The sequence below is a fragment of the Lathamus discolor genome, unplaced genomic scaffold (assembly GCF_037157495.1).
Source record: "Lathamus discolor isolate bLatDis1 unplaced genomic scaffold, bLatDis1.hap1 Scaffold_967, whole genome shotgun sequence".
NCBI classification, from domain to species: domain Eukaryota; kingdom Metazoa; phylum Chordata; class Aves; order Psittaciformes; family Psittacidae; genus Lathamus; species Lathamus discolor.
In genome coordinates, this window is record NW_027069419.1 from 1 (window position 1) to 10,274 (window position 10,274).

The following is a 10,274-nucleotide window of genomic DNA, read 5'->3' on the forward strand; positions in this document are numbered from 1 at the left end:
TGCTCCAGTACTGCCAAGCCGTCTGGCTTGCTTCCAGTTTTAGGACACCAGCACCAATATAAAACAGGTATGCCAGCTGGCAGGACATGCGGAGCGTCAAAATGTGGTAACATTGGCAAGTAACCCAAAGCAATGAATGGATGTAATCCACACTGGGCCCTTGTTGTATCAATCATAACTATACAGATCCTGAGATGTACATATCCACTGGAAACAAAACAATCTGATGGCTATGTGGTTGCTTGTGGAAGTGACTGGAAAGAGGTTTTATCCTAATTCCTGATTGACTGAGCTTCATACAGCATGTAGGATTTCCAACACGAGACTGCAAGACCTTCCCTGATGGAAATAATTGTTTGTCTAGAAATTTTGCCTCCTAAATGAAAGGACAAATCCAGAAGAATACAAAACCACTGTAAGCGTTCTGTTCCACATATCCTTACTAGGAGGGAGATATGATTTCATTTAGGTAGTAAGATTCAGATGAACGAGTTACTTACAATGAGCCGCCTTTTGCCTTCAAAATATTCCAGGAGGTCAGTCACTGATTTCCTGGGAGGCTGTAGGAAAGGCTTCTTGTTGGGCTTGGGGAAATCCTCATTCTCAGTCCTGCTCCCCTTCTTGTTCTTCTTGCTACGGTCTTTGTCCTGCTTGCTCTTTTTCTCAGCTTTGTCCTTCTTGGACTGCTTATCACTCTTCTGCAGCTTGTCAGGTCTGTCCTTCTTCTTCTTCTTCTCAGGTTTATCCGTTCGCTCATGCTTCTTTGATTGTTTTCCTTTCTTTGGGGGAATATTTCCTGCTGTAAACTCTTCTTCTAAATGGGAACTAGAAGGCTTGTTTGGGTCGTATTTATCTTCATATTCATTGTTCAATATCTTTTCTTGGGCCTTCTTTTTTGGTGGTTTAGTCTTAGTTGGTTTGTGTTGCCCTGGTGTAACACTCAGGTCCCTATGGTTATAGTCCTTTCTGTCAGTTCGATTGTCTTTAAATCTACCCACGTTTGCCTTTGTGTAGTGCACTGAGGGAGCTGTTGGGACCTCAGTGAAACTGTCATAGCGGGCAGCTTTGCTTGGTTTCCGTGTGGCTGCTGGGTGCTTCTCCAGGTGGCCACGCTGCCGGTCCCTGCGGTTTGCCTTCCACACAGGAGGGTAGAAATCCTCAGAGGCTGTGACTTGAGGTGTGGTGGTATCTGGGGCTACTGGAAGTCTGTGGTACTCTGTGGTGGAATGTGACTTTGTGGTCCAGGTCCTCTGTGTCGTGGGGAGGGGTGTAGTTGTTGTTGTAGACCGGCTTGCTGTTGTCACTGCCCGGGTGGTGGCACGGGTAGTTATGGTGGTGGGAGGGAGGGTTGTGGTTCTTGCTGTAGGCAGAGGAGTGGCCACTGTGGTTGTCATTGGTTTCCGCACCATTTTGGTCCTTGTTGGCTGATTACTGCTCTTCCTTGGCTCCTCCTTCCTTGCTGACACCTGGACATGTCCACCACCAGGGGTAGGTTGGGTGCTGCCCCCATGACTGCTTTCCTCAACCACTTGTCCCTCTACCCCTGCTGCTTTGCAAGTCTGGACGAAGCCTTTCTGCCTCATCTTCTCAATTTTTCTGATGGGGTTCTGATCAATGACTTCGTACATGGCCTCTAACCTGACTGGATAAGGGTACCTTTCCTCTACCTGCAGAGTTTTCTTCAACAGCACCATGCCAAATTTCCCCTTCTCCAGTTTCAGAAAGCTCATGAGCTTAGGGATGAGGGCAGGATCAAGTGGCTGCTCCAGGATTTTTCCTTCATTGGTTATCCTTCTGACTTTTCCTCCTTCTTCCCCTTCTTCATGGAACAACACAATCTGCTGGATGTGCCTCTCGGCCAGTTCACAGTAAACATCATTTTTCAGCAGGCTCATCATGAGCCGATAGTAGCCCTCAGAGGCATGGGGAGCAGAAATGACCCACACCCGATTTTTCCCAGCAAAGCTGGCCAGAATATTGGGGGAACTTGACCCTGAAGGGAAGCGTGCCACCCGTGACTGTGAAGAAGAGGATATCCCTTCATCCTTAATCATCTCAGACTTGGAGTATTTGGCTGCAGCTGTGAGTCTCTGTACCCATCTCATTCTGGTCCCCATGCCCCTGACCTGGGAACGTGCTTCCCCTTGCGGGAGATTGGCAGGTGGCTTTGGAGGTCCTGAAGAATCCCTTTTGGTGACAGGGTGTCGGGGATTTGCACTTGAATCCCTTAGGGGTGCTCCAGACCTCTCCAGGAGGCTGCTTGGAGCCTTGTAAGCCAGGGGCACTTTCCTAACTCCATGGCTGCCTCCCTCCGCTAGCCTCTCTGTCTTCTCAGAGCTGCACACTAGCCATGCTGCCCACAGCAGGGCTAAGCTGAGAGCTGGCCTCCAGTTCATTGTGCAATCTGCTTGAGGGGAGGAGGAGAAAGAGAAAAAGTTAGATGTTAACAGTATGATGACATCTTGCGCAAGTGGTGAAAAAAACAAAGCATAGGCTAGTGAGATTTTGTGATTTTAAAGTGCTGATTACACCTCAGTCCTGCCTTGGTGGCTTTGTACAGTTTAGAGTTATTTTTGGAAATGCACAAAGTGGATCGTTTTATTAAAAAATGAGATCATCTGTCTGTAACATGACTCTGTCTATCCAAAAGGACACGGTGATCTGCACCCTTCTCTCTATCTCTCTCACGCTTTCACATAGCACTCATGCAAACATGCACAGAGAAAGGGTCCAGTACATAGAGCAGAAAGCTAAGAATTTGACTTGAAACTTACACTCTCAGGGAAGTTCGCCTTCCAGGGATGAGGTTTCACGTCTTTTTCCTTTAAAAGGAGACCAGTGCCATACAAGTTTGCTGCTGTGATTTATCTTTAAGCAGCCCAACAGGTCCCAGAGCCTGCCCGTCTCCCCGTGTATCTTTTAACTTCCTTTTTTCTTCACCTTCTCGAGAAATGGGATGAGGTTAGCGGAAATTTCCTTTGGGATCTTTGCTTCTCCATTTACCTGCAAGTCTGGCTTTTTGCTGTACTGGTTACCGACACAGGCAGGGATTTCATTTAAGAAATGGTAACTCCTGGCTGCTCCGAGTCTCTCTCTTTTAAACTTCCCAAGCCTCTTTCCCACTCCTTGTTTCCTCAGTCTCGTTTAGCTCCTTTGTTTCCAGAGAGGAAATCACCAGCATTAATATATTTTCCAGGCTGAAGAAAAACAGAGGAATGTGATGCTGAAAAAAAAAGAGAATGCTTCCCTTTCCCCTTTCTCCACACTTCGACAAAAGCAAATGGAAGAAGACTCGTCTTTTTCCCTTCTTGTCTGGCGGCTGTCCCAGAAATGTCAGGGTAACCCCAGCCCTCCTCCGAACCAGCCTCAGACAACAGTGGCCACTGGAAATGGGGGAAACTTCACTCAGGATTTAACAGCTCAGCAGAACCCGCCTCCTCCCCACTCTGACACAGGGAGGGAGGAGGAAGGCTCTGGGAGCTGAAACACTGCACAGCATCACAGAGCACTTCAGAGGGGGTGACTCCAGCCTTAACTCTTTCCTTCACGTGTCCCAGCTCCCCGACGCTCCCCAGCCTCAGCTTTCTCTTTCCGCCCATTAAACCAACACTGTATGGATAAAAAAATAGTCCTGTGAGAAGTGCATTTCTGAATCACTGTCAATAACAGCATTGAAGTTCAGGAGTTATTATTTTCTAACCCCATTTTTCCTGCCTCCTATTCCCCTTTTCCTTGTTTGCTTTCTGGGAGTTCTGCAGTGAAATCCAATTTCTCTTCACTTTGCAATCAATTTCCCTTGCAGGTCCTCATGTATGTCAGTGTAGTCTTTTCTGCAAACATCATATGGGCATGGCTTTTTGTTAATTTGAAGTTTTAAAAAGATCAGGATTTTTATTATTGTACTAAAATTAGAGTTGTACATATTTCCCATGAATGTGCACTACCAATGGAAGAAAAATGAGGAAAGGTGCAAACATACCTACAGAGACATGGATAAAAACAGGGTCATGTCCTTTGCTCTCTCTTCATGATGTAAATGACACCATTCTATTGAGCTGACGTAAACTGGCACAGCTACGCTGCCAGCATCTGGTCTTTAGCCGATTGTCACTGGCTTCAGTGTGTCATGCACCTTCAGTGTAAAACACAACTTAATTGTAGCTGATGGACAATACCTGAAAACATCCAAGACCTTAATAAGACTTATACTTTATTTCATTTATTTATAGAGATGCTGTTATAATATACTGGATATTATCTGTGACAACATACTGAATTTGACCTCAGTTATCAAGGTTGGGGGGAGGAGAGGGGGAAAGGTGCACCTTTTACTTCCCTTACAATTATTTTTTCAAGCATAAAAACCTTCCTTTTCTTTCTCTCTTTCCTTATTTGCTTCATTTTTGCATTAAGTTGCCCAATGCACTGATAAGCATTAACAGTGATTTTGCTAATGTGTGCCCACAGTTTGTATTCTGTGGCCAGTGGTTTGCCCTGAAGGTTGGGGAGGATGCTAAATGCCTGTGCTCACATTAACATGAGTACAAAAATGCCCAGTATCTCCCAGAGTATCATATCCTGCATCCACTGGGAGGTAGAAGGATTGTACCTCTCACAAGGATCACAAAGCCGGAGTTCTGCAGAGCAAAATGGGGAACATTTTTCACTTAAATTAGTGTCAGGTTTGCTGGTTTATTAATCTTGAACAAAAAAAAAAAAAAAAAAGAAAAGTCTCTAAACATTACGCTGTTCCATTGTGACATTTTAAAGAAACTGTAATTCAGAATGAATTTTTCATTTCAATGTTTCCAAATTTCCAGCTTTATTACAAAGATCTAAAAAAGTAGTGACCCAACAAAGCTGAGGCCAAGTATTTAATTTGGGGTAAATTCATTTAAAAAAACCCCAGAACTAAGTGACCTTTTTTTTTTTTTTTTTTGATGATAATTTGAAACCACAGAGACAAAATATCACTTGTCTGCACACGTCTAATGAAGCCAAAGAAAGCACACTCAGTACATGACAGCAAAGGAAGAAACCAGTTTTCCATATTAGCTCTGCTGTCTATCCTATCCAATTATAGATACACTAAGGAATTTCTGTGAAGACTTTGCTTTCCTCTCCCAACCTGATTAACGAAAGTAGCATGCTACAGAACCTGTCTTAAATGTATTAAAGGCTGACAGATAAGTGAAGATGATAGATTGTGAGGCAGCTGTAGGGAGGGACTAGCACACAATAAGACATGGGGCCACAGGGATTATTCTCAAAGCTGATGTTTGTTGGTATCTTTATCTGAGGTGAGGAATAAACTTGAAATGACTGATGGAAATATTTGGCATCAGAATTTCATAGAAAGTAAATAATTTATGCAAGCCAACATGGGACTCCTGGTAAAGTGAACATATATTTTAAAGGGCCAATGCAAGGTCATAAGGCAAGAAGCAAAAAAAATGCACAAACCTTGCATAAGATAAAGAACAATACCGTAGAAGGCAGCTATTCTGTAAGTGGTTTAAAGGTCACAGTATGTAAGCCAATGGAAACAAGCTTTCAATGTGATATTGCAGCAAGGAGAAAGTCTGCCAGCATCCCAATGAGAACTTGGGAAGTCATATGTAGTTCCAAAAAGGTGGTTACTGCCATGCACATCAGGCTTTTCAAAAGGATTTCAAAGTCTTCAAAAAGTTAATTGATGCCTAGATATTATCCTATTGAAATGGAGGTGGGGAAATAACTATATGGAAGGCACAGCCACAAGCTGGTCTTCTCATGCATACACAGGAAAGAAGTTCTGAAAATAAATTGCTTTTTAATCCAGCAGAGGAAGGCAGGAGGATAACCAATGATTAGGGACTAAATCTTGACAAACTCAGACTTGAAGGAATTGCAATTGCTTGACATTTTTAATATTGGTCTCAGTTAACCTCTGGGATAATTTCCTCAAGAATGTGGTGGTTTTCTGCTGCTTAGTCCTCAAATCAAGGCTCTAAGAGACCTTCTTGGCTGGACTGGAAGTCATGGCAAAATGATGGAATGAGATCCCTATGGACACATCTATATAGGAAATTTGAGATCAAAAAGGCACCCACCCCTGAAGCGTGCAGCTCACTGGAGGCTTATAGAAATGAATTCTATAGCCCACTGAACTGACATGAGCAATTTGAGAAAGGTGGAATGCAATGTACAAAGCCTGTAGCCGTCAGAGTGGCTTTAATAAGGAACTGAGAGTTAATGCTATGCCCACAAAGGGAAAATACATCTATCTTTAAGGATGACAGCCTGTGAGTCTATATTCTGCTTTAGGTATCAGACTCTGTCAGGCTCTACGTATCCAGTGTGTGAAGGGGTGTGCATGCAACTACACTGTTTCAGCTGCTGAAGAATTAACAGCAAAGTGTTGTGGTTTAAACCCAGCCACACAGCTCGTTCACTCACTCCCCTCCTTCTTCCTCCCACTCCCAAAGGGATGAGGATGAGAATCAAAAGAATGCAACTCCCATGGGCTGAGATAAGAACAGCCCAGTAACTGAGGTATAACACAAATCACTGCTGCTACCACCAATAATAATGATGATAAAGGAAATAACAAGGGAAGAGAATACAACACCCCAGCAACAGTCAACTGATAACTGGCCCAACCCCAACCGAGCACCGACCAATACCTCATCCAACCCTGCAGTGCCCTAGCCCTTCCGGGTAACTCTCAGGTACATCCTGGGCATGTCGTGCTGTGGTATGGAATACCTCTTCGGCTAGCTTGGGTCAGGTGTCCTGTCTCTGCTTCCTCTCAGCTTCCCCTCCTCCCTGGCAGAGCATGAGGCTCAGAAAGTCCTTGATCAGACTAAAACATTTGAGCGGTAACTAAAAACATCAGTGTTATCAGTGCTGTTCCCAGGCTGAAAGTCAAAACACAGCGCTGCACCAGCTACCAAGAAGGAGAAAAATGACTGCTACTGCTGAACCCAGAACACAAAGTCAGCTACTTCCTGAACTAGGATTCTTTCTCAGTCCTACAAAACCTGGAGAAATAAGGTAGCAGCAAGAGGGAGACAGACAGAGGAGCAAGTGGGAAGATCTTTCCTTTTAAAAAGAATTCCAGCAATCCTTCAGAGTGTGGGAGCTTACAAGGAAGGTGAAAGGACGGAAGGAGCTTAGGAAAACTGGCATTAGCTGCTTTGTACAGTGCTGGGAAGCTGGGAGCCAGATAAGCAGGTGTAGGTTCCCTGCTGATGCTGGTGGGGGGTTATTAGAGTAGAGAGCACCAGAGCCTGAATCCTGTGAAGCCAGACATTGTTGATGCTCTGAGAAGGGACAGGTTTCTTGAACCCTGCTGGTTCCTTGCTTTCCTGAGAGGGGAGGAGGCTATTATTAGTGATATGACTGGGGTCACAACCCAGCCGGCAGCTGGGGAAATAACAACTGGTAGTGTAGACAGGGGAATGGTGCTGCAGCCCCTCATACGGAAGCAGGAAAAGGAGTCAGTACAGAGAAGCTTGCAAAAGCAGTGACCCATAATAAAAAGAGCAATGCCTGGTTAGTCGGATCAAGCTCCTAGAACAGAAAGGCGCTTTTGATAAATAGGTTGGCCTCATTTAAGTCTTCACTTTTTAAATATATGTTTTTCTGAGAAGTCCCCAGGAATATTGCTTAGAACCTGGTGGTGCAATGTGACACTTCAGGCTTTAAAAATATTACAAACTTTAAATTTAGGAGTTTTAAGCTGAGGCTAAGCCTCCCAGATACTGACAGGGTTGCAGACCCAAAGGTTCAGGCTATGTTTGAGATGAAATTCTGAGGTCTGGGTGTTATTATTGGGCTGTGCTCAAGGTGACCTTGATTTTAGCACCTCTCCTTGTCTGGTTTACAGGGTTTCCTGGTGAGAGGAAGGCTCTCACATAGACCCATTTCTTGTTCTACATCTGGTTGACATCTGGGATGGAAACATCAGCCAGGAAGAATAAAACATCATCTGGCCAGGCATGACACAAGTTCTACCCCAAACTGACTGATGCAACTGGTGTTATGTGCACTAAGGTGAAAGTGTTATACATGTGAACATATGAATACAAAGATTGCCATCTGCTGGCCTTGCGAACAGTGTTACCTAGTCACAAGCTAATGGAAGCGATAAAGCCATTGCCGTGTGCTGCGTTTCTTAATGGTACAGCTGCTGACGGATAGCATTCAGAAATAGTCTTGGGACAGTTACAGGCTGTCAGTTGCAGAAATAGTTGGGAAACAGAGAGTTCATTAGCTGCAATCAATGAGTGGGGCCTCTCTTACAGCAATATAACCCCGCAGGGAAGCTGTACTACTGGCATCTCATGATACTGATGTTCAACACCGTCTCACAAAGTGTTGTTAGTCACCTCTCACAGATCACATGCCTGCACAGCTAAATCAATTTGGCCGTGGCAATGAACTCACCAGCTGCAAGGGCATGGATTCTTATCTCACTTTTGCACCTCTGCACCAGAGGGCTTAATGCTAGCCACTCCACCTCCTTTCTCTGGCATGCTTTCTTTGTCCCTCTCCCTTCCTTTGTCTGGGGGACTGCCAGTCGATGTCAAGCCCCTCTGAACAGAGGGGGAATTCTCTCCTGGCTCTCACAGCCCTGCTTTGTGGTACAAAGCAGATTTAAGCTGGTGCTTATGCAACTTCTCTCTTTGCACAAATATTAGGGCTTGCTTTCTTAATGCAGAGCTTCCAGGTCCGATCTCTTTGGTAACTGTTTTGTCCAAATGCAATCACTTATGGCTTTGCACACTTGGAAGAAGATCAAGTAGAAATTGTCCTGAAATACAATCAGCTCATTCACTGACCAGGGAAGACAGCTCTCCTCTGCACTGCAGAGGAGTTCCTTTGAGGAGGAGCTTCAATGGGATTCAGCTAGAAAACAGAGCCCACTGATTCAAATGGGGTTGTTCCTTGCATATTTGTGGGCCTCATTATCTGTCCTAAAATACTGTGGCTTACAAAGGTTTTTCATGCACCCTGTAATTTAAAAAAAAAAAGTGTGTGTGGTTTTTTTTATTTAAAGACTTGTTTTGATTATGAAATTGAAGGGGTAGGAATGGAGGAGGATCATGTTTAAAAACCAGGGTGTGCTACGGTTCAGCAAGAAGAGAGCCTTCCAAGCTGGGGCTGTGCTCAGTGATTCCTCTCAGTGACTACGTGTCAGAATGCTTTGGGGATGAATATAAAAAATTACGAGTTACATGGCTGCACGCAGTCTTGTCTTAACATTCATTACTAGTCAATGGAAAAGATTCAAACCCTCTGATGGTCCTAAGTCAGAAAAGCACTTAAGCATATACTGACGTTTCAACTCACTTTGGTGCTCATATGGCTCTGTGGAAGGAAGACAAGGCAAGGCAAAAGATTGAAGTAGAATGAGAATTCGATGTTTATGTCCCTTTGCTTCAGGTCAGACTGAAGACAGTTTAAGTCTGAAAGTGACAGCTGGAAATACTATCATGTGCAGATAATGTACCACTCTTCTTGTCAGGCTGTTTATGCTCACTTGCAGGCATTCACAGCCTTTGGCTTTATTTATATGCTGTCAGGGGTATTACAGTATTTTATCTTCAGTGGAGTCACTCTTTTTCCTTTGTGTGAATAAGCCCTTCTGTGTTTTGCTCAGTGGCAGCCAGTGTCTCTCCCTCATCTCCTTTGGGCTGAACTAGATCTTCTCTGCCAGATGCTTTTGGAATCTTTTCCTTGTGGAAGGCAGAGGAGGGGGGAACCCATTGCAGTGGGTGCTCTGACTGGCAAGTGCTCCACAGGCCACGGGTCTGGAGTGGGGTCATAAAAATGTGGTACAAATGGCTGGAAGCCCAGGGCTCTTGAGGCCTTTCCTTGAGCTAGTTTTCAGCACCAGTATCTACTACACAAACCATGGAGAAGCACACTGGAAGAGAAGAAATGGGAAAGTATCTTTTTAAACTCAAGTATTCGGAAAACTGAGTAAAAATCTGAGGAGTCATTTAAAGTGAGGTGAAGATCCACAGCCTCCTTTAAGGGTTTCATTTGTTTTGGGAAGGCTTATGCCAGCCTCCTGAGTATGCTGTTTGGCCGGCAAACTGTTCTTCCTGTTTCCTTGCAGAATATTTGTTCCCCTTCTGTGTCTGTGAACCTACTCACCTGGGAGAGGGAGCAAATAACTAATCTGGTTAGTCTCATCGTTCCATCAGGCTACAGGGGCATGCATGCAGTGACCTTCCTGTGCTACTTCTGGAGCAGAAGTATGTGCAGAATGATGTAGGCAGCTG

The 10,274-nt window shown here is 44.6% G+C and overlaps 1 protein-coding gene across 1 annotated transcript; it reads right to left on the reverse strand.

The window, feature by feature from the left end:
• Positions 1–455: 455 nt before the first annotated feature.
• LOC136007062 (coiled-coil domain-containing protein 80-like) lies at positions 456–2,889 on the reverse strand. Its single transcript, XM_065665004.1, has 2 exons — positions 2,775–2,889; positions 456–2,404 (listed from the first exon to the last, which is right to left on the reverse strand). Exon 2 carries the CDS (start codon positions 2,394–2,396, stop codon positions 480–482), a length of 1,917 nt encoding a protein of 638 aa, XP_065521076.1. The 5' UTR covers positions 2,397–2,404; positions 2,775–2,889; the 3' UTR covers positions 456–479.
• Between the last annotated feature and the right edge of the window lie 7,385 nt (positions 2,890–10,274).